Below are 25,432 nucleotides of genomic sequence, written 5' to 3'. Positions count from 1 at the left end.
ATTGAGCACTTTTTGCGGGGCATTTGGCTAGGAACTTGCAATAAATAGGTGAGAAGTTTCAAGAATCTCAGTCTAATGAAGTGCCCTCACCTCCTGCTTTGCTTACACATAGATATGTGTACACACACACACACGCACCCCTGTCATTTTTTAACCTGATTTCAGTTCAAAAGCAGCATTAAATAGAAGGCAGCATTTTATCTCTCAGTCTGAAAGCATTGTCCTCAATTTCATTATAGTAAATTTTTCTAGGCTTGCATTAATGCGATAAAATAACTTACTAATTTCATCTTACCACTTACAGTGTACCATTAAAAAGACTAAACAATTTGTTTTGAAAACTAAATATTTAAATATATTCAAGATATATTAGTATGTATAGCCAAATAAAGTCAATTGCTTAGATTTTCAACTGCTGCATATATATATATATATATATATATGTTCAAAGAAGAAAAATCCTTATGTTTCTGACTATTGATAGCTTCTTTCATCGGAAGAAAACTACCACAGCATGTGTTACAGCCAGTCAGATAGTCAGTATGGTTCTCCTCCAAGGGGTTGGTCAGAAGAGTTGGATGAACGTGGGCACACCTTGTATACCAGTGACTGTACTAATGAAAAGGTACTTTCTTTTTCTCTCATCTAGTTTTCTTGGCAGATTCCTCTCATAAAATCACTGTGTACTGAAGCTTTAGTAGTATTTTTAAAACTCATGAAAATATTTTCTTGTAATTCTGTAATCATGTCAACTGACAATATGAAAACTCAGTGTAACTACTTATTCATGGTTTTAAACTACTTCCAGTTTACAGTAATGTTTGTGGTGTCAACCTGTTTAAGACAGACCCTTTGAAGAGTAGACCCGTTGAGTGTCAGTCTGCTTACACTTCTTCAGTAAACATATTTCTTTGTGTTTTTCTTGGGGAATAGTGTTTTGGGAATAGTTTTCTCAACATGCTGTTATGACATACCACCTCACTTCCTACACTCCTTTTTCTTTTGTAACCAAGTTACATAAAACAAAAACCATGAATCTAGTATTTTATGATTAATTAACTAGTTTGAGAATGCATGTTGAAATTTTATGTGTTTATCATCAGAGAAGGTAACGGGTTGTTGTGCTAGTTTAAAGAATAAGACCCTTGGGAATAAATGGAGATATGCTTTTTTTTTTTAAAATTAATTAATTATTTTTGGCTACATTGGGTCTTCCTTGCTGTGCGGGCTTTCTCTAGTTGCGGTGAGCGCGGACTACTCTGTGTTGCGGTGCGCGGGCTTCTCATTGCGGTGGCTTCTCTTGTTGCGGAGCCCAGGCTCTAGGCGTGCGGGCTTCAGTAGTTGTGACACATGGGCTCAGTAGTTGTGGCACATGGGCTCTAGAGCGCAGACTCAGTAAGTTGTGGTGTGCAGGCTTAGTTGCTCCACAGCATGTGGGATCTTCCTGGACCAGGGCTTGAACCCGTGTACCCTGCATTGGCAGGCGGACTCCTAACCACTGCACCACCAGGGAAGTCCCTAGTTTACTTACTTTTAACAAACTTAAAATGCAAGTCTATTAGTATAGGTTTGTTGTATTTCTTTTGCAGTGGTCTTGAGCAAGTAGAATAAAATTCATAAGAATGTCATCTAATATCTCTGGTTGTATAGGCTTAAATTCTATTTTATGTACATTTAAAACATAACACCTGTTTTGTCTTTATAGTGGCTCAAGCATGTTGACGATCAAGGTAGACAATATTACTACAGTGCAGATGGATCTCGGTCAGAATGGGAGTTGCCAAAGGTAATAAACATTAACACTGGATTTCTGTTTAGAAATAGTAGATGAAATAATATCTGAAAATGGTTACAGCAGATTCACTTTTAAATTTTTATTCAACGTCTTAAAAAGCAGCAAGACTAGTTTTTTCAGAATTCATCGAGAATCCTTTGGCTAAATTTTTCTAAGATGTGCATTATCTTATAGCTATATAATACTGATAATCCCTATTTAAAGATTCTTTTGGTTTAACTTGAAATCAGTTTTTCATTGTTCCTGGATACAGTGTCCCCTTCAGTGCCAATAATGCCAATAGTTCCCTTGAATATATTGCGTTTTCTACATGAAGTTGGTCTTATATTTATTTTTTTAAAGAAAGAAAAGCAACTCAGTATTCAAGTTTATTCTTGTATGTAGATGTGTGTTGTAATTGAGTCAGTCATCAGCAGCTTGTGGCAATGAGATCTAGGGTCTCACTGGCTCTCTCTAGCTAAGTGCACCAGGGCTGAGTTTATCTAAAGCAGTAGGTTTCATAGTGGTCATATACTTATCACTACTAGTATTCAGATAATTTTAAGTGAAATCTGAGCAAACATTTAAAGTTTAATTGGTACATTATTTTAATGTTTTAGAAGACAAGTGTAAGTAGACATATCTGTAGTGTCAGTTACCAGATAGACTTTAGTTTTCTTTGTCCTGGAGTAAGTCAGTTTAAAGAAAAATATTATTAGTATAAAGATACATGGATATAGAAAAAAAATCATTGAAATATAAAGTGCAGTGGATAGTGTAAACTATAGACAGAGGGACAGGAAGGTAACGAATATTAAAACATGGTTAGGAGAAATAGAAGATGGGTGGAAAGTTTCCTATATTCATATATCAGGAATTCTAGAAGAAGAAAATGGAGGAAATGGTAGAGAAATAGTATTGGAAAGTATAATTTCTGGGAATTTTCTAAAACTAAAGGAAGGCATGCATTTTTAACTGGAAAATACGCCCTCAATACGGACCAGAAAAGAGAAAAATAAATACACGTGTTGACAGATTTTACTGGATCTATGGAAGTTCAGTAGAGGAGACAATCTTAAAAGCCATCAAAGGGTAGACAGCCAGATTACCTGTGGTGTCAGATTGCAGCATTGGACCCATTCCTTACCCACTCCTGTATCTGTGCTGTCTGCTGTGTACCTTTGTAGTGGCCTCCCGCTGTGGATGGGGCGTATTGTCCTGCTGTTACCATGACTGAATCCAGTCTAGTCATGTGACTTGCTTTCACTGGTGGGACATGAGCAAATGTGTCACAAACATGGTATTGAAATGGGCTTGTGCGCCAGGGCTTGCTCTTCCGCTTCTGCCACTGCCATGAGAGGAATGCACCAGGCTAGCCTCCTGGACCCAGAAGGAGTAAATACATTTTAAGAAAATCAACAGAGCCTCAGAGATCTGTGGGAAAATACAGAAGATCTAACATTCATTTCATCAGAAATGAAGAAAAAGTGGAGAAAGATTGTGAGGCTGAAAAATATATGCAGAAACAATGTTTGAAAACACCCAAATGTGGCAAAAGACAAATCAACAGATTCAAGAAGCTGAATAAATACTAAACAGGATAAACTCAAAGAAATCCACATCCAGATGCATTGTAATCAAATTTCTGAAAATTAAAGACTTCCCTTTTTCCTCCTCCAAAAAAAAATCTTGAAAGCAGCTCAATGAAACAACACAGTACCTGTAGGGTAATAATGATTTGAATGGCAGTGGATGTCTTATCAGAAACCATGAAGCCAGAAGGAAGTGGTGTAACATTTTACAAATGCTTAAAAAAAAACCTGTCAAGCCATAATTGTACGTCCAGCAAAAATATCCTTCAGGAGTGAAGGTGAAATGAAGACATTTTCAGATGAAAGTAAACTAAGAGATATATTACTAGCAGTCTTGTTCTCAAAGAATTGCTATAGGAAGTCCTTAAAACAGAAGAGAAATGATAAATGAAGATAACTTGGAACATTAAGAATGAAGAAAGTACAATGGGAAGGGTGACTATCTGAGGAGCGTTTTGTCCTGAGTTTTAAAAATTACGTTTGACCTTTAAAACAAAAATTATAACATTTCTGAAGAAGTATTCATTGTAGGCGGAGATGATATTTAAAACAACTATATCATAAAGAGGGGAGAGTAGTGTGATGTAATTGTTGGTAAGGTTTCCACATTTCACTTGAAATAGTAAAATGCTGATACTGGTAGACTGTGAGAAATTAAGTATGTACATTGTAATCCCTAGAGCAAGCACTAAAAAACTGTATCAAGAGATAGACTTAAGAAACTATAGGTAAATTAAACTGTAATACTAAAAACTCCTCAGGGTAGTCCACAGGAAGGCAGGAAAGGAGAAACAGGAATGATAAACAGAACAGAAAACAAATAAAATAGACTTAAATCCTAACATATAAATAATTACATTAAATGTAAATGGTTTAAACACAGCTGTTAAAAGATTCTCAGAAATGACAAAAAACCATGACCCAACTATATGTTTCTACAAAAAGATCACTTCACATGTAATGATATATTACATCATGCTAAAGGTTATTTATCATATAATCAACAGTAAATCTCATACTTCATCGTGTGATTACAGAAGCTTTGCCAATAGAGTCAGGACCTAGACTATAACTTTCCCATCAGTGTTTCTATTCAACAATAAAATAAGAAAAAAAAATGAATTGAACGATTCAGTTGTTCTTTTGATTATTAGAAAATCAGGAGATTCGGCAAACTGAAGAGTGATGATATTAAAATCAACCTAAAAACTACCCATGTCTCTAATAAAAAGTCAATTTGAAAATGTGATAGGAATAAAGATCTTTTTTACATTAGAAGCAGCAGCAACACTCGGAAGAGTCATAACTAAGAATACGCCTGTAGAAGGTTTGTAAGATCTTAATGAAGAAAATTTCAGAGCAGAATTGAGGGACATAAAAGTTGACCTGAAATGGTGCAATACACCATTATGACCTTGGGTTGGGACACTTAATTTTATAAATGTCCCCATTGATCTGTAAATTCACTGTATTTCCATTTCCTGTTGCCGTCCCTACCTTTTTTTTTTTTTTTTGAACTGATGCTATTTTATTTGCAAACAAAGGTCTATGAAGAACCAAAATATTCCTGAGTAGGGAGAATCTGGGGGCAGGGATGGGGTTCCTGCTGTAGTGATTAAGTTGTGGGCACATGTGTAGAGAAATAGACAAGCAGAACAGAATAGGAATCTCAGATGTGGCATCACAAATCAACAGATAAAGCATGAGCTGTGCAATAAATGTTGCGAAGATTATTGGTTATTCACATGAAGAAATGAAATAAACATAGATCTTGACTTCATACCTAGTAATTAATTCCAGGTAGATGACAGTTGTCAACATAATAAGCAAAACTTTAATGGCTAAAGAATGATATGTCAAAGAATATCTTTGACTTCAGAATGGGAAGGATTTCTTAAACAAGACTGTATAAGGAAAAATTATAAAGGGAAAGATGGACAGATATAACTACATAAAATTCAACAGAACACCTTTTGATACAAAAGATACCATACACAAAAGGCAAGAGATGAGCTTCAGACTCGGAAAAGCTACATTCAACTCACATAGCTTATGAAGCCTTAGAAGCCTAAATATATAAAGAGCCTCCTGGTTCTTTCTGTACACACTAGTGAAAGAGAGAACCCAGTCAAAAATAGGCAAAATATATGACTAAGCAATACAGAGAAGAGGAGATTCATGAAATAAGTATTTGAAAAGATGTTCAAATTTATAAGTAATCAGAGAATGAAAAAGAGGTAACATTTCACTCTTCTAATAGAATTTTAAAAATTTGTGCACATGTACATACATTTATTTTATATACACAAATGCATATAAGTTCAACAGTACCAAGTAGGGCAGTCTAAAGTATTATGTTCTGCTGGTAGAAGTGTAATTAGTACCACCACCTCGGACATGTCCATTTATAACAGAATGGTTAAATTGTGGTATCTGCGTATAATGTAGTGTTACATAGAAGTGAAACACAAATGAGTTAGAGCTGCATACTCACCAATATGGACGCAGTTTTTTTTGTTTTTTTGTTTTAATAAAAACGTATTGAGTGAAAACGCAAGTCTAAGATTGATGCATGTGATATGATTCCATTTATATAAAATCTAAAAGCTTACAGGTACTGTGTATTTATAGATACATACATATGTACTAAAGTGTAAAGCGTGTGAGAATGGTGAGCACGGAACTATATGGTACTGTTGGGGAGGGAGGGAGAGGAATGGAATCTGGAAGATGTCTTCAGAGGACTCTAATATTTTTTTTCTTTAAAAAAAAAAGGTACCTGTTTTATGTTAGATGTGCTGAAGCTTGTGGTGGGTTTTTATTATAGTCGCTGTTCTTTTGTATGTTTGAAATAATTCAAATAAAATCGCAATTAAAATTCTTAAAAGAGAAAAGGTGTTCTAAAAAGATTTCTAAAATGTTGTTTTAGCCATCTTGTTTAACTAGACGTGTGTGTGTGTGCGTGTGTGTGTGTGTGTATTTTAGCTGTGGTGTCATCTTATTTTTCTTTTCTCTGATTATGTGACACTTTATTTTTGTCTTCTGTCTACACGAGATTTTATATGACATTTTATTGGTGCTTTATTTGCTTTTATAAACATACTGTTGCCTAATAAAATTACCAGCACCTTTTAAATTGTGAATATTACCCCGTTTAATTTTACATTATTTTTCTTGCCCCTTGGAAAGGATTTCTAAACAACTGTAGTTATAAAGCTCAACAGCTAGGGTAGGTATCCATTAAAGTTCATACACAAGCTTACACGCAACTACACGTTTTAATTATTGCTAACGATGATTGTCCGGAAGGAGCTCTGCTTAATAACTCGGTCTCTTTTCACTTAGCGATTTACGGTGCAGAATATTTTGGGGGGAAGCCTTTGAGCTTTGCCTTTGTTCATTCTAGAAATGATCCCTTTGTGAACTTCTGTGACAAATTTTAAGATGGCAGTTTGTTAAGCAACAATGAACGAAAAACATATACCCATATGTGATTGCCTGGCTTTGGCAAATTTTTCATGTAAAAAACAAAGTAACAGCTTTGGAAACAGTTTGGGGGACCTGTCTGGACTCATTTTGGAAAGTGAAAAAATGGCATATTATGGAGAAAGATGTTGGAAGGTTTTTAAATATTAAAAACAATATAAATAATAATATATTACTGAGATTTAGTAGTATAACTAACATATAATACAACATAATTTCACTGAAATTACAAGTCATTAAAATTTAAGATTTACTGGGCTTTTTAGAGAAGTAGATATTAGGTATCCTTTGGTTTCAGGAGAAGAATGTATCCCTTAAAAAGTAGATGAATTTTCTTTTGTCATTTTATTATAATTTATTATTTATGATTTATTAAAACTGCCTGCATAAAACAGCATAACTCTTAAACCTCACATTTCTCAAATGTTTATGCCTGGTGGTCTACTTGACATTTCAGACACTCACAAGACCTAATACCTTATTGATAATGTGTTCTTAATTTTATATTTCATTTTCAGTTGGTAGTTATTACTTATCCTTTGTACACAACTGATACGTTCAGGATTGGTGTTTGGAACTAGTACCATCTCCACCTTTTGACTTGGTTATGTTTTACCACTTCAGAGAAACAGATAATAGTGTGTTTGGCCTATATATGGAAAGTAAAAGTAAAAACAAAAACTCCTTTAAATGCGAGAATACTGTTGTATATGAAAGCATCATTAAAAAAAACCTGAACCACAAATTGAATTCATGTGGATTTTCGAAGTAGAAGGAACCTTAAAAAATTAATTTGTCCAATGACCTCATTTTATAAATTATAACTACTACTATTTATTGAGAACCTATCAGGGCTACATCTGGCACTTTTTATACTGTTTAATCCTTAGAACTCTATTTCTATTATATCTGTTTTATAGTTGATGAAACTTAGCCTTGTGGAGATTAAGTGTTTTGCCAAAGATAACATTAACTTGGTCTCTCCAGTACCCAAATCTCTGATCTTCTTGATTGTGTCACAGTGCTGGTCAAAGATGAGAAAACTCAGGTTAGTGTCACATGGTGAATTTTGCCTAACACCATGTGTCACTTGGAGCCAGCATGTTTAGATTCCACTTTTGTTTCTGTTATTTATGAGGTATAATTTGTTTTCTTTAGTATAATGCCTCATCTCAGCAGCAAAGAGAAATTATTAAAAGTAGGAGTCTGGACAGGCGGCTGCAAGAACCAATAGTGTTAACAAAGTGGAGACATAGCGCCATTGTGCTGGACACCAATGACAAGGTAGGACCTTCTGAGAAAATCTGCTGCGGACTTTGCCAAGTTCTTTATTCTGTATTTTCTCCTCGGCTGAATCTCATACCTTGGTGATGACTGTTTTATTGTATGTCATATCAGTTTGTCCCCAAGTGGGGTTTGGTTTTGAAGTTTTTTGATTTTTGCACAATGGACTGACTTACATGTGGCATAACGATGTGTTTCATGATACATTTGGGCCTAGTAGGTGACAGGTGTTTTTTCATCATCTCTTTTTAAAGTCACATATCCATTATTGTTTGTCTTCAATCTCTAAGAGGTTTAATGGTGAAGACGTTTAACTGACTTTCCCATCCCAGGGAAGATTGGAACCCTGCTCCTCCTGTTTGCCTAAGTGCTCTTTGCACAAGTGCTTCTGAGAAGTCATGTTCTCTGTTTCAAATAGGGAATGCATTTTGATGCAAACATGAGATTGGAAAAGCCATGAAGTTTTGAATTTCCTTGTGAGTTACATCTTTACATTGTGGCTTCATTTTGGGGATAGAATAGGAAATTAGTACGAATTTGTAGAACAGCAGACATACTAATGTTAAAATCTGAGGGCGGTGGCAACACCCTAAAGCTAAAATATTTGTTGCTGGGGACTCTGTTATTTTACCACCAGGCTGCTCCTTTGACATAATTAATAGGTTTCCTGCACTTTTAGGTAGTTAGTGAAAACAGGATGACTCTCCTGAGGCATATTTCTCTGTGTTTGTGTACTTTCAGTCTTAAATTCCTTTCTAAATTATCTCAGTCAGTCAGACAGGTACTTTGAATTTCTACTTGTAAGGATGTTATGTGGTTGAATGTAGGGGGCATATTAAAGGAATGAAATTTTGGAGTCTGTCTATTGACGAATGCTTGAAAATATTGGGCTGGCCAAAAAGTTCATTCAGGTTTTTCATAAGTGCTTGTGGGAAAACCCGAACGAACTTTTTGGCCAACCCAATATACTAGCATTGAGGTTAACCTGTGTAGGTAAGAGTCCTAGACATTTTAATAGAAAAATTCATTTAACTCCAAGAACCAGATTACAGTTCAGTGTATACAGAAAGCGCCTACTGTATGTAATGAAAGCTCTAGTGCAAAAGCCGTTGTTGAGCCAACTCTACTGCCTCTTCGTACTAGAACAAAAAGGATGGTTATTTTAGTGATGTAGACTTAAAATTCGTTACTCCCTTACAATCTTTCTTGAGATTCATTTTCAGTCTATTATTAGAATAAGCTGCATGAAGTTCTTATTATATATCCTTTTTCATCTAATTGTTTCAGCCTGTGATAACATGATTTTCTTGAGACCAGAGCTCTTCTTATTTTTGGTAGACATGTCTTCCCCTGCCACTTTTATAAATGGAGTCATAGATAGCTACTTCACCAAGTAAACTCTTCTATTTATCATCACACAGTATACACGTTTTTAAGATTTGAGATTGTAAAAGAGAGACTATACCAGAACAAACTAGCTGACTAATATATGATAATGGGTGAAATGCGTATAACTTGAAAGGTAATCAGAGAAACCTAATACTATGTAGCGAATGTCGTTATGATGATATGGGTTCTAATTCAGTTGCCAGACAACCTTGGTGGAGCTAGGTGTGTGTGCGTGTGTGTGTGTGTGTGTGTGTGTATGGATACATCTGTTTGTTTCTGCCTATGTATGATTTTTACTAAAACCTGCTACTTGTAGACATTTAAGATGTATTTATATATGCATATACATTTATAAGTATACATAAACAAATGTGTAAATGTACAATTGTTCGTTTATAATAATTATAATTGTTGTGTTTACATTATTACTCCATTTGCTATGGTTTTCATTTCTGTAGGACTGATGCCATGAAAAATAAGTTATAATTACCATTCATTTTATTCAGTTACTTATTTTCTAGTTTATGGGTCATCAAATCTTTCCTCTTTTTCTCAGAGTGTTTTCATATTAGACACCTTTAGAAGTCAAGAAATTGAAAAGTAAAACATCTGAAGCTGTTAGAAAAAATACTTAAATGAGGCTAAACTGATATTTGGACATTAAATGTAGTTAATTTTTATAAAGATATACTTGATAATGATTTTAATGTTTTCTCCATTTATAGTGTAGGTCTTGGATTTTAAGGTTGTTACCTTCAAGGATTTTCCCTGTACAGTTTCACTGCTACCTGGTTTCTGTATTTACGAATTGTACAGGATATAAACCTGAAGACTTTTTTTCTAAGTGAATGGATTTTATTAATGGTTTTTTGTATTGTGATTTAGTACAAATTCCCAGGTTTATCAACAGTACGTTATCCAGTTTCATAAGTATAGTAAAGTAGATGATACAGATGTGAAGATGAATGTCCAAGTAAATTATTTGGTTTTATAGGAAAAATAATAATAGACATTGGCATATGATTTTCCTAATTCTCTTTTCCTGAAATTATTCAAAGCTTCTAGGAGAACAGAGAAAAATAGAGCTTGGCTGTTGGTACCAAAAAATGTTTTTTTCAGTCTTATCCTCCATGAATAGTTTTACAAATATCTGAGGTAGAAATCACATACCGTGTTTTAATATTGACAAAGCAGAATTGCTTTAAAAATGCACATTATTGGTTTGTTCTTATTATATATTCTTGTAGGCTTAGACATTAAAATATTTCTTTTTTTTTCCTGGTGAGTTATTAATCTGTAAATCTGAGGTTTCTTCTTTGCATTTTAAACAATCTTGCTTATTTCTAATAATTGGAAAGTTCGCTATAAATTACATTAAATATTAAGAGCAATTTAATTTAATTTCTTAATACAAGTTCTCATTCTGGCAGTTGCCAAGTAGTTCCTGTGACTATTCCTTGCCTAATCCTACCAGGATTCATACCAAGAGCACGTTAGTATGGTGACTGTTACATTTTTATCCGTAAGTGTTCAGATTTTACTTATTTTAAATATGGTTAATTTAAGCTCATGCAACATCATGATTTTAAGGCAACATGCATCATTTCTTTTGAGTAATTACGTATGCGGTATTTAAATTTACTGTAATTGGTATAAAATATGCCATATTTCATAAACTTTATGACATCTGTAGTTTTCACATCTGTACCATATTAGTTTCATAGCTGAATATAGAAGGGAAATAACTAGGAAAAAATTTTTCTTAGCCTCCGTTATTAAGCTTTCCCACTGTGAGTAGAGGGAGAAATATAATTATATGAAATAGAGTAACATTTTTCATTACTTATTTCTTGTAGGAATCTCCAACTGCCTCAAAACCCTGCTATCCTGAAAATGAGTCTTCTCCCTCTTCACCAAAGAACCAAGATACAGTTAGTATGATAGCAGCATATAGATAATATAGTCCAATTATTTCAATCAATTTCAGTAAATTAATTTTCTCTAAGTGTAATGTTTAAAAATATCTCTTGGGCTTCTATTAAATTTCATTGGTCTTTCAAAAAATAATCAGATAATAGGTTTAAATTAAAAGTCAGATTTTATTGATTTAAAAATTCCCCCTTTTATGCAAAATATGGTATCTTCGTGATCAACTTGTATACCATATTTGTAAGCAGTGAATTTATGTTTGGCTTTTAAACATAAATATAAAAATCCCTGGAGAATACTGTCAAATTACACTTTACCCTTCCTTCCTCAGGCCAGCAGTCCAAAGGTAAGAATCATTTCCCTCCTTCTTAACGAGCTTAGATGCCTTTTTTTCCCCGCTCAGCTGTCAAGTGCATTGCCCAGCCTAGGCCAGGTAATATTGGTGATACAGTGACTTCTCTTTAGTTATTCATTCATTCATTCATTCATTTATTCATTTATTTATTTGCTGCGTTGGGTCTTCATTGCTGCGTGCAGGCTTTCTCTAGTTGTGGTGAGCGGGGGCTACTCTTCGTTGTGGTGCGCGGACTTCTCATTGCGGTGGCTTCTCGTTGTGGAGCACAGGTTCTAGGTGCTTGGGCTTCAGTAGTTGTGGCGCACGGGCTTAGTTGCTCCGCAGCATGTGGGATCTTCCCGGACCAGGCCTCGAGCCCGTGTGCCCTGCACTGGCAGGCGGATTCTTAACCACTGCGCCACCAGGGAAGCCCTTCTCTTTAGTCGTAGCTTTGGAGGAATTCTCCTTGGTCTCGGTGTTTGCAGCTTCCCCCATCCCCAGGTCTTCCCTGTGACTTGCTCCTCCTGCTCGTCCCCTCCAGTGGCTCTCCTTTCCGTTTAGCAGGAGGACTCAACTTTGTGACGAGGTCTGCAGCACGGCGCCTGTCCCAGGTCCTCGTCCCCCCTCCTTGCCCCCCCTTCCGTGTTCTCCTGCAGCCCCGCTGCTCTCCTCTCTGCAAAGGAGCCTGTTCTTCAGCTCCAGGCCCTTCACGCCCTGAAACCCGTCTCCCCCCACGTCTTTGCCTGGTCAACTTCTGGTCATTCCTTAGAGCTTGGTTCAGACTCGGAATTTTCCTCAGATCCTCTAGATTTGGTCAGGTTTCCCAGTGATACTCTTAATAACATTTAATTATATGTTATTTGATTCCATAAAATCGAGTAACTCTTCTCATTTCCTATTTCTTGAAGGAACTTCCAACCCTCAGTTAATGTCTTCCCCACTAGACAAGGGAAAGACTCCTTAGAGCAGGGCCAGAGTAACCCCAGCGCCATAGAGCAGCTGTTCCGTGGAGTTCTGCCGAAATGAAGAAATGAAACTTTTAAAGCTTTCCAGAAGACAAACTTTTATTGTTACTTCCTTAATTTTAAGAAACTATAGTAGACTCTTGGTTATTAGGATACTTCTGATTTTCTACAGGCACAGGTTTTTCACAGATGCTCTTTTCTCCATCCCCTGAGCAAATCAGGTCTTCTGGTTCCCATCACGTGTTGTCCAGCGGTCCTGCTGACATCGCTCGGGCGGGTTCCCTGCCCACCATGGTCCTCAGCCTCTCTGCACCTACACTTAATCTTGTGCTGACCAGTGGGTGACCCCTTAGGGCCTGCCCACGCTCACCTCGGCATAATAACAGCTCTTCTTTTTCTCTGAGCTCTCAAGTCACTGATGGCATTAATGGTGTGAAAGTTACCTCGTGTGCCCCTCAGCTCTCTGCTAAGGGTTTAAACTCTGAAGGGACTCAGAGAGAGAGGGGCTGCTTTCTAATAGTTTTTGTCTTTTGCATTATTTAACACAGTCCTGGGTGCATGAACATTAAATAAAGATCAAAGTGAACATGATTTTAGTGGTTTTGTCAGGATTTCCTGTGTGGATGTAAGGTGCTATTACCGCAGTATTCTTAATCTATCCATCCATCTAGAAAAGAAGCAGAAACCCTTTTTAACTTATTTTAAATATGGGTAATACGTAACTTCTGAGAAGACCTTTTATAAATTATTTACATTTTGGTAAAAGGGAATTTCTCGGTAATCCTGGAAACATGAGTTTATAAGTGTTCGCATGGGAGTTACAAAGGACGGTTTGCAAGTTATTTCCCCGGGCAGTTACCCCTTCCTCAAGAGCTTGCCGGTCACCTGACCGCCCCGGACTCGGGGTCCCCTCTCATGGCCACGGCCGGGAACTGCGTCAGCAGGATTGCGTCTCGTTCTTCATTCGTTCTTCAGGTGGAAGACAGGAGCAGCTCTGTTAATGTTGCCGATGCAGCTCTGTCTCGCTGTAAGTGTGCAGCGTCCTCCCCCCCAAGCCCCGGTCTGGCCCCCCAGGCTTCTGCTCCCTGGAGCCCCTTCTTTCCTCCTGCAGCCTCTGCCCCCTCTCCTCTACGTGCCCTGTTTGAACGGAGTCTTTTGCCTGCCTTTCCCACTCTTACCCAGTTAATACAAGCAGATTTTTTTCTTTAGTTCTTTGTGAGTTAAAATCTGGTTGGTGTAAAGCCTTAGTGGTAAGAAAAAGAAACTGACATCGTAATCAGTGTTAGTTACCTGATGGCATCTTTAAATCTCTGCAGATTGCCTATTGACCTCTTGAATCTCTCTTGTTTTATTAAAACCGTATTGAAATATGACTAACGTACTACACCGTTCACCCGTTTGAAGTATACAGTTCAGTGGTTTCTAGTGTGTTCGGATAAGTGCACCCATCAGGACAGTCATTTTAGACCATCTTCATCACTTCGAAAAGAAGTACTCGTTGCTGTCACCCCTCTACTTCCACATCCCATCAAGCCTTAAGCAGCCAGTAATGTGCTGTCTATCTCACGAGATGTGCCTCTTCTGGACACTTCACATGAGTAGAGTCATAGAATACATGGTCTTGTTTGACAGGCTTTGTTCACGCAGCATAGGATGTTTTCATTCAGTCTCCTCTAATCAAACCAGATTAAAATTTCATCCCTTAATATAAATTTTAAACATGTTCATTTTTTCTTGTTGTATTTCCAGTTTTCAAATGCATTGTTATTTTTCATAGTCACTTCAAGTCCTTTTTTGAAATAGGTAGTGTATACATTTTTTTAAAATTGATATTTCTCTAAAATCTGACTGCAACATGGATTAAACAGGATTTTGTAGGCTGATCTGAGAACCTCATTCTATTTGTCCCAATGTGCCTATGAGGATATGCATTTTAAAGTTCTCATTTACTGAATACTGAATACAATTTTAAGTATATAATTTGGAAACTTGAGCTTTTGACCTTGTGTTTCCAATTATGGTATTAAAATGCTTTACTCACTTTGGAGAAAAGGACATTTCAACATGTTCGTTACGAAAAGGGTTTAGTGGACAAATAGGCTAATTTTTTTTCATTGAATATTACTATTCTAAAGCCTTTTTTAAAAACATGATTTAAACAATTTTTTATAACACTGGTTCTTTAAACATTTTTTTTTAATTGAGGTGAAATTCACATAACAAAATTAGCCATTAACCACTTTAAAGTATATAGTTCAGTGGCTTTAGTGTATTTACAATGTGTGTAGCTGTCACTCCTGCCCAGTTTCAGGACACTTTCATCACCTCAGAGGGAGACCCCTACCCTTAAAGAGTCACTGCACCTTTCCCCACCTCCTCTCCCCTCCCCATGGCAACCTCTAGTTTGAAGGTCTGTATGGATTTACCTGCTCTGGAAGTTTTATCACACTGGTTCTTTTTCAACATTATATCACAGGGCAAGGTTACTCACTCTGTATAGAAAGAATCTTTTTATTACATGATTATAACATGATTAACTGAAGGTAAAGATTTTAATGGGAGGTATTGACTTTGATATATAATAATTATTAGCCAAAATTGGGAAATGCTTATCTTACTAAATGAATGTAAAATCAATTAGAAATTCTGGAGCCTGCAAAGTGATTATGAACCTGTGGAAGTTTTCCCAGATTACTCAATAGAACTGACATTTTATTGTTTTCTTGCCTTAATTAGGATAGGACAATCTTACTACAATATTTTTGGTTAAAATTTAACTATATTTTGCCAGTTCATATTAAAACATTCCTGCTTATTTTCAACACGAAGTTTCCTTTGGAGTATCGACATATTTAGACTAAGAAATATTCATGTGTGAGTATGGGCAGTTTTTCCAGGACGTAACAAGGTATTTTTATGAAATTATTTTAGTAAGCTACACAAAAACATTGGTTGACTTTGAATCATATTAAGTAGAGAAAAGTATACCAAACAGTATGAAATAATAATCTGCCTAAATTTCCCCCTGAAATCTACACCTGTATAGCCAAACCTATATCTGCCTGCTTGTCACTTTTATGTCCAATTCAGAACTTCAGTGTTTAAGAGTTAAAGCTTTATTTTCTCCATCACTGACCTTCTCTTACATTTCTTGGTAGTGTGATAGCACGGCTGCTTTGTTGGTTAATTACTTCAGCAAACATGTGTTGAGCCCCGGCACCATGCTAGCCGCTGTGCTGGGCGCTGTCATACATGGTGAGCACAGCAGATGTGGTCCCAACGCAAAGCCTGACAGCAGGTGGTGAATAAATAATATGTAATTGTGCTTTGCATTAGGTGCGACGAAGGAAACAAACTGGGGGCCGTCGTCAGTCATTGGAGGGCGGAGGAGCTCCTACTGGAGGGGTCGGGGGCAGCTTCTCTAAAGATTGTTGTCGCAGCTGAGGGCCCCCAGCTACCCAGCTGCTCAGGCTGGGAGTCTCCCTGATCTTGGCTCTTACCTCCCGTCCCGTCTCGTCCCTGTCAGTTCTGTCTTCCGATTCGCTCTCACGTGTGGCCTCTCTTCACCCTCTCACGGCCTCTCCCTGGGCCAGGCCGCCAGCACCTCTTGCATTGATAGGAATTATCAGAATAGCGTTCCGGTGGCTCTGCGTCACCTGCTCCTGCCTCACTCTTTCCACTGCCCCCTCTCTCTTGCTGCTGTTCCCCTGCACCCCGTACGCTGAGGGAACTTAAGCCTCGTAGAGATGATGCTCTTCCAGCGTCTGTGCCTTTACCCGTCTGTCGTTTCTGTGTGGCCGACTCCTGTTCCTCACTCCTGGCTCAGGGTCTCCGGGAAGCTTCTCTTCCTCCCTACTCCCCTCTCAGGTGGAGTTAGGGATGCCTTCCTCAGAGCACTTCTCACACCGCGTGGTCATGGTCATGGTCATTGCATTGGTACATTTTGGACGTGGCACATTGTGTTCTTATTTTATGTTCACGTTAGAGTGCTTACTACTTAGAGCATTAGTGCTTGGGTCTTGATCCCTGTGAGAACTTCATGAGAGCTCTGGGCCTTTCCCTTGATTGATGCGTGTACATGCACGATTATGTGCAGTGTTGGTCCATCCACGACCCAGGTAAGAATCCCTGATCCAGAGTGTCTCCTTCCCCTTTAGGCTTTGGCCGTCTGTCACTGCTGCTGTCCCTTGCATTTTTCTTCCTGTTTGGATGCTGGCATTTCCTTCCTGTCTCGGCTGTTTCACCCTGCATAGTTCCAGCTTTGGTGTTGTTTAATAGGCTTATTCCCACCTCCGCCCTTCCAGCGCTTGTGCTCACATCACCAGCGCCCATCCTCCCAGATTAATGTGACTTAGTTCCTAGATCGTTGAAAGGTTTTCTTTCCCTCTCTGCTTCTGATGGTAAATTGGGAAAGTTCTTACGTAACATCCTGTGCATACTTATCACTGTGTCATTGATGTTTTTATTGAGAGGCAACAGAGAGCTCTTATGAAACGTATCAGGCTTGCATATCTAAGGAGATCCAACCTAAGCTTTGTGAAAAAATTATAGTAATATGGATATTTCCCAAGTTCCCAGTATAACAAAAGTGAATAGCATAATAGTTTGTCAGCTTTGTCTATAGATGTGAGTTATTATCAGACCAGGCGAAACTTTCAAACATTATTTTTTAGACATTAGTGAGAAAATAATGCTATGTTTATCTCTCATACAAGAAAGAATTTTTTTTCTAATTAAAGTACATTGAGAAAATAGCTGAGGTAAATAGTTAGAAATAAATTCTGAATGGAGAATATTTTTTCCTGTATGTGTGTGTATTGTGTGTGTGTGTTTTAATTGAAGTAAAATTGACTGCTTTGTCGTTCTCATACAGTGCTCACTAATGGATGATTGCTGTAGGCACAAACTCATTTTGATTAAATTCATTTGACTGTAGAAGGCTAGAGCAATGAGAAAGTGCTTCTTCACTTCCACCTGGAAGAATTTTAAGATAACATTTAACTTGAGCACAGTGACTTTTGCCTTCCTAGGGTTTGATGATAAAGCTGTGTTGCTGTTTTTTACATCAGCTGACTAATAGATCTAGTTCATCCAGAGCCCAATTTGCCATCTGATAATATGTTTAATGAAGTACATATTGAATTCTTTATGCCACATTAAGGCCAGTTCTATGCATAGTGCCACTTACTTTTAAGTAATTTATTAAATACAGTCACTGCATTTGTTCTACCTACTTATTTTCACATTCTGATAAAGTAGCTTAGTATCTTAAATAATTTTCAGACTATACTGTTGTAAAATGACAGCAAAGTAAACAGTTCCTTTTTTGTGGTATTTATAGCATCGTATCACTTGCTTTGAACAGGAAGTCATAAATCATTTTTCCAGTGCTGACTTGTAGCATTCATATGGAAATTTAATTTGATTTCACCTTATGGCTGCTATTACTTGAGAAGACCAAGTGTTTAATTACAAAAATAACTGAAAAAAACTTTACAGACATATTAAGAAATTATATTCTTAAGGTAGTCTAGAACTAACCATATTATACACTGACTGATCTTTTCTTTTAAGCTAATATTTAGAGTACCAGATCATTTTGATTCAGTCCTATGTAAGAATTTGTACCTCATTGTATGAATGATCTATAAACAGTAATACCTCTGTTCCATATCATAGGGTCAAGAGAAATATGGATTATTAAATGTAACAAAAATTTCTGAAAATGGGAAAAAGGTTCGGTAAGTACACAGATCATTAATGTTCTCACATGTTTCATCTGATTGATATAAATAAAAACTGAATATAATTATATTCTAGTAGAAGTGATTAACAGGTTCAAAGAATTTCAAATGTATTTTCTAATATCATGTATATAAGATTGTCAGGAAGTAGAGGAAAATTTTTCTTTGCCTTGACGTATTTCTTAAGGTAAGATTAAATTCAGAGGTGATAAGGCAGAGGATTCTGAGCAGGCATTAGCTTTATTAAAATTTTTTTTCAATAAGTAATAAATGCACATGACAAAATACAAACGTACACAAAACATGTAGTCAAAAGTCAGTCACCAGCCATCAGTTTCCCTCCCCAGAGGTAACCAGTTATGTCTAGTGAGATGTACTGTCTTCCTCCAGAGATAGAAAATAGATATATTTATATGTGCATAGATTAAATTTTTTTTAACACAATCTTTTAACAGTTTATCTTGGAGATTGTGCTATTTCATTGCATGTACAGCTGGCACATAGTTTTTAACTGCTGCATAGTTGTATGTTGTACGGTTGCATCATAGTTTATTTAACTGTTATTTATTTGAAAGTATGTAAATATACCTGTCTATTGGTAGACATTTAGGATGTTTCCATTTTTTGCTATTACAAACAGTATTACCCTCCGTGTCTTGCACAGTTCATTTTGCAAGTATGTAGATATGCCTGTAGAACATATTTTATGAAAGTGGAATTGCTAGGCCATATGCAGTTGGTCATTTTCATACAATTCCAAATTGTGCCCTAAGGCCCTCAGTCAGTTCCAACCTCAGGAGCCTTGGATTTCTCCATGCCTTTGCCCATTCAGTGTGTTGTCAAACTCTTTGATCTTTGCTAATAGAGATTTGAGAGAAAATGGTATTTTTATTTGTGTTTCTTTTTAGTGGGGTAGAGTACCACAAGCCATTTATATTTCTTTTTTGTTGCTGTTGTTGAATTATCAGTTTATACCCTTTGTCTCTTATTCTGTTGGGTTGTTGGGTTTTTTTGGTTAATAAATTAAGGAAATTAACTCTTTGTAAGATAAGTTGCATTTTCCCCAGTTTTAAAAAACTGCTGAAATGCTATGGTTTTATAGCCAAAGTGAGATCAGTCTGTTGTTTAAGAAAGTTTAAAATTTACATGTAGTTGAGTTTTTAAGATTTGCTTTAATTGAACATTCTTTGTCAGATTTTGGTACTTGGAAGATTTTCTTTTAAGTGCTTTGAAATAGTTTTACAAATACTGCAATTATCTGTTCCTGAAGCTGTTCCTTGGTAGAAGTCATGTGAATTGGATCTTTTTTTCTTTTCTCTCTTTTGGGCGTATGTAGTGCAGATAGGTCTTTGGCCACTTTCCCTGTTTTCATTGTTGTCATTTTTCCTGTGATAATTAGTTTTTTAGATTTTCTACTTATTTTGGAATACTTTTTGGAATACTTTTCCTAGGAATATCATCCATTTCATTATATTCAAATTTATTTATATAGAGCTGAGCACAGTGGTGTTTTAATTTCCTGTATTTTAGTGTTTATCAAACATTTTGCTCTGAGGACCTCTTTAAACTCTTAAAAATTATTGGTTAGTGCAAAGAACTTTTGTCTATATAGTTTATCTAGAATTATTTACTGTAAGAAATTAAAACTGAGAAATTTTAAGAATCTCTATTAACTCTTTTAAAACTAATAACCTGTTACATGTTAACATGAATAACATCTTTTATGAAGAAAACCCCCTGTATTTTCTAATGCAGAAAACTTCCATGAGAAGCGTGGCATTGTTTTATGTTTTCAGAAATCTTTACTATTTGGCTTAATGGAAGACACCTGGGTTCTCATCTCTGCTTGCAGTCAGTCTGTTGCGACATATTATTTTGGTTGAAGTATATAAAGAAAATGCTCCTTTACATAGATAAAGTTGGAAAAGGGAGGAATATTTTAATAGCCTTCTCAGATAATTGTGCGTATTTTTCTGCTACACCAAAACGCCAAAAATGTTAGTTGCAATGAAGATTCTGAAAAACTATCCTTGAATTTTCAGTACTCAGTTACATTAAAATCCATGGGTCTGTGTTGCATTGTGAATGAATCTTTACCTATACATAATTTTGTAGCATCTTGTAGGTCATTTGGAAAATACTGGTTTACTAAGTTTGCCCATTTTTCAAATGTTGGCACATTTTATTTTATAATATCAAAGAATCATAAATCAGTAATATCATCATCAAAGTCAGTAAGTTTTGGAATATTGTCAACTTCACAGTGGCAGATGTGCCAAGTTTTCCAAAATTCTGCTTTCTGTTTGAAAGCTTTAATTTGTTACTGTGAACATATACTATCATTTATTTTCCTTGAAATGAAAGGCTCACTTCATTTATTTTTGAGATAATGTCTACCTGCCAAGTAGTCAAGTCTAAATAATCACAGTGTATCCATCAGTTGTTTGTTCAGGAAAAAATTGGTTCCATGAAAAAGGTATGACTAATTCTACCTGCAACTCAATATTTGGATACTGTCATTCATTCAGTATCCAAATATTCAATATTTGTTCTGAGATATACATTCTACAGTTTTTTTGATTTTGAAAATTAAACTCAAAAAGTATTTAAAGTGGAAATACATACATATATATTTTTAAAGTGGGAATATATTTTAGCATTTTTCAGCATAGAGAAGTTAGATATTATCTAAAGAAATATAAGATTGAATATAAAATAAATTTACCAATGAAAATAAATCCTTCCAAAATATCTTGAGATCCACACAAAACAAAATAATAAAATAAAATGAAAATATAATAAAATGATGACAGAACAGGTACCAAACATATGTGTCATATCAGTATAAATAATGTAAATGCACTATATTCATCCGTTGAAAGAAAAAGGTGCTCAGACTGAAACACAAAGCAAAACCCAATTCAATATTACATACAAAAGAGACATCTGAAAAATGATTCAGAAAAGTTAAAACAAATAACAAGGCATATCAAAGGCATAAAAAGTAAAGCAGGAATAGGGATCTTAATAGCAGACAGGTTCAACTCAGGGGGAAGGCACTGAGCATCTTTAAAACGATAAAGCACTGTGGATCAATCCACAGTGAAGATCTCATCATTAGAAATAGCCATTCACTGAGTAAGTAGTGTTAATGACCATAAGCAAAACAACAGGAAATAAAAGGAAAAATAGAGACTCAGTAGGAGTAAACTTTATTTCGCTTTTCAAGTTCAAGTGGACATAAAATAATCAAGTAGGTCTAATTGGTAGATATTAAATTCTACATTCTGAATATGGAGAATAAACCTTTTGAGTGCCTATAAAGTTTTCACAAAACTGGCCATATGTTTGGCTGTAAGGTGAGCCTTAATAAATTCCTGTGGAAGATACATTTGACGTTCATTTTAGCCTGCCAGCAGTTATATTGCCTTATAAGGTAAACACTGGTTACCTCTGGAGAGAGGGTTGAAGGAGAAGAAATGGGGCCTTTTTCTGTATACATTTCTACGTTCAGAGTTTTGATGGAGTATGTGTGTTGATTTTGTAATTTAGGGAAGATTTTTTAAAAGCCTCATTTTAGTAATAGTAACCTTAGTTATCAACCAGCATGTAATTTATACGATCTACCGCTTACCTGGTGTAGCCTTATTAGGGGAAGGAAGATAACTAAGAGATATGAAACAATCTGTATCTACAGAGAATGAGGTAAGATGAGCATGCTTGTCGAATTTTTAACTGTGAATAAGAATTCTTGCCAAATGCAGTGTTCAGTCCGTGTGACTCTAAATTAGTGCCCTTGATCACAGATGTGCTGGATCACCCCCAGTGCACATAGTTAGGTGTGTAGTTATTCTGATAACTTACATCTCTCATTGACTTCATTTGTTTTGGGGCCATTAAATGAATGTAATTTCCATTAGAATTATATCCCCAATAAAAACAATTAGAATGTCAGTATGACTGTAAATTGTGGACGACGTTGATAACAGCTACGTAGGTTTTAAGTTTTTTAATTTGGTGGGAAAAACTGGATATGGAGCTTTAATTGGCTATCTTTATCATTACAGAAAGAACTGGTTGTCTTCTTGGGCCGTGTTGCAGGGTTCATCTTTACTGTTTACCAAAACTCAAGGAAGTAGCACAAGTTGGGTAAGTATTTCTTTTCTTTGGAGGCTTTCTACATTTAAATTATGTGGATGGTGTTGCACCTGAACTTCATGAAGTATTCCAGAGTCCTCCTAGCTACTGCTAGCTTGCAAATAAGAGTAAATGAGGTTTTCTTAGTTAAAGATGCATTTTGACTCACAAGAGAAAGAAAAGGGCTACTTAGAAAAGTCTGACTCATATTATTAAAACCAACCAATTATATTTTATGCATCGAACTGAAAGGTGGCCTTACTACTTGGGCATTAGAGAACAGATATATTTCTTGGTTTGTTTTCAGGATGTCAAAGCTTTCCTGTGTTTGTGACTTGGCTCTTTCAGATATTTAGTCAGAAAATAAGCAGTCATGTGACAAGCCCCACCTTGAATTGTGATCTGACCCTTGGATACTAGTCAGGTTTCCATGTCTATATATGATATCAGCCAGCTTTGAGAAGAAAAAGAAATGTCACCATTACTTGTGGGACTTTGAAGCTTTTCGTATATTTGAGTGTTTACTATCGTTACTCCTTGGTTATTTGTAATACAAATACCAAAAATTATAATTTGTGACATATCATAATAGCTAACATTTTTTGAATGCTGAAAATGTATTAGGTCCTGTTCTAAGTGTAGAGGATGGTATATATATATTATCCTCTTAACTCTGGGAGAGTGCTGTTTATCATTCCCTCTTCCCCTGTTGGAGATGAGAAAACAGTTCAGTGCCTCGCTCAAGGTCTTACAGCTACTAAGTGACAAATCTGGGTACCATTTTGGCTCCAGAGTCCATGCTCTGGGTATTTCCAAAAAGGTTTTAAAATGAAATTAGTCTAATGTTTTTAGTCTGCTTTGTATCCTGCCTTAACCAATATTTCTTACAATTACGGAGTTGATTTAAAATTAACAGGACCTATTGACTTTACGTTTGATAAAAAAGAAATCCATTTGTAAAATTCAAGCAAATTTTAGTCATCCACATTTACAGTGCAACCATGTAACTTTGTTCTGACCCAGGACTGCCACAGAGCATATTAGTCCTCTAATACTCTGATATGGCAACCCCAAAAATCTGCTGGATTGAGCACGAATGTGAACTTTCTGGAATGTTTCTTCCCTTTTGCTTCACTGATGCTTTGATTTGCTCTCTGGTCAGCCAGTACAGTGGAACTGACCTGTGATATGCTTTCCACATTAAAAGACTGAAATTTTTGTTTGACTTGTCTTAAAGTAAATTGATAATTATTTCTCCTTTTTCCCCTGAGGTGAAGCATATGGTACTTTTTTGTTTATATTAATGCATTTCTAGAAGAAGATGCAGTTAAATTTCTTCTTCCTACTCGTGGCTCAACTTTTATTTGAAACTGAGTGAAGTGAATGAAAGAAAAGGAATGGAGAAGCAATTAGAGATTAAAATAATAAAAAAAGTTCCTGAAGAAAGCTGGATGATGGTCATTTGTTTGATAATTACTGACCCCTAAATATTGAAGGTTGTGGTATATACAGATAAAGCAAGTACATAGATCATTTTGGTAAGTGAGGCATCATTGAGGTAGGCAGATAATGTATGTGATTTAAAGAAAATGAAATTTAAAAAAAAAATTTGAAGATGTTAAGTGAATACCCTGGCACAGAACCATTAGTACAGGCTGGTTGCATTTTATGAAGGTCTCTTGAAGACCTTACATAACTCAGAACTCATAATTAAAACTAATGCCGACAGAGGGTGTGGGGTATTTCTGTTTATCAGCTAAAGTTGTGTTATTGCATTACCATGTGGTAATAGCAGAAGCGTAGCTTAAAATTCACTGAGCTAGCGAATTTTGAAATTGGAGAATTCTTAATGGAGTTTTAACTTTAGAGATTTACTCTTTGAATTTTTGCCTTTAAATGAAATTTTATTAATATGTTGTTAATAATACAGTACATTATGGTAATCATTTCAGGTTGGTATAATTAAATAAAATACAGTCACACAGTGTTCTATAGTCTTAAAAACTAAACAGATATGATAAAATGCTTGTTTATACAGTCAATTCTTAATTTTTATTTTATGGCTAATTAAAAAATCTCAAACTGCCTTGCTTTTTCTTCCCATATGTAACACATATTAAGGGAACGAAAACTAATTTAAGTGGCCTAAGTAAAAGCTAGTAAGATTATTCAAATAAAAAGTGTGTAAGTATGTATAATATATTTTGGCATATACAACACTCATGAATATTAAAAATTGATGAAATATGCAAGATGCTTCTTAATTAACTCTGTAATTAGGATTGTTCAAAAAGGGTTTGAAAGAATCCTAGCTTTGTTTCCCTGCTTGGTCACCAGCTAGATCTTTCGTAGGTAAAATGTTATCCTGTTTATACAGTGAAATCACACCTAACCTGAGGCTAACACATAAGCCCAAAAGACAAAAATCACCTACAGTGAAAATTTCCCTTGAGTGTCTCTCAGGAAGATGCTGTGAGAAGTCAGTCTCTCGCAGAGCCAGTTTTTTCCTTTGATGTTAGAAGAGATCGCTTTTCCTTCAGTTGGGTTCAGATGGTTTGTTCCGGGGCCATGCTGGAGAAGTATGGTTCTTTACAGATTAGTTTCACACCTGGTACAAAAACCTATACCGAGATCCACTGGAAGAAATAGCCAGTTCAAATCTTACAGTCGACTCCAGGGCATATACTCATCGATGGGATGCTGGGCAAAATCATCCGTACTGTTTGAAGCTCTGTGTTTAGAAAACCATTCATGCTTTGTGTTTATTTTTGGTTTCATGGGTAGTAAAAACTGAGTAA

General features: G+C 35.9%; 1 protein-coding gene across 10 annotated transcripts in view; it reads left to right on the top strand.

Moving 5' to 3' along the window:
- Window positions 1-25,432, top strand: part of ARHGAP12 (Rho GTPase activating protein 12) — a 112,263-nt gene that overhangs the window by 70,372 nt on the left and 16,459 nt on the right. For 2 of the 10 annotated variants that reach the window (XM_036842330.1, XM_036842325.1), the window contains 6 exons: window positions 1,706-1,786; window positions 8,011-8,136; window positions 11,382-11,456; window positions 11,786-11,800; window positions 18,433-18,494; window positions 22,565-22,646. In XM_036842330.1, coding sequence (XP_036698225.1) covers window positions 1,706-1,786; window positions 8,011-8,136; window positions 11,382-11,456; window positions 11,786-11,800; window positions 18,433-18,494; window positions 22,565-22,646 — 441 coding nt within the window. Of the gene's footprint in view, window positions 1-484; window positions 626-1,705; window positions 1,787-8,010; window positions 8,137-11,381; window positions 11,457-11,785; window positions 11,801-18,432; window positions 18,495-22,564; window positions 22,647-25,432 lie in introns of all 10 variants that reach the window. The other 8 variants (XM_036842321.1, XM_036842322.1, XM_036842324.1 and 5 more) reach the window with 8 other exon arrangements.

The sequence above is a fragment of the Balaenoptera musculus genome, chromosome 2 (assembly GCF_009873245.2).
Source record: "Balaenoptera musculus isolate JJ_BM4_2016_0621 chromosome 2, mBalMus1.pri.v3, whole genome shotgun sequence".
NCBI classification, from domain to species: Eukaryota; Metazoa; Chordata; class Mammalia; order Artiodactyla; family Balaenopteridae; genus Balaenoptera; species Balaenoptera musculus.
Note: the sequence above shows the minus strand (reverse complement) of the source record. Positions and strands in the feature narration are given on the sequence as shown.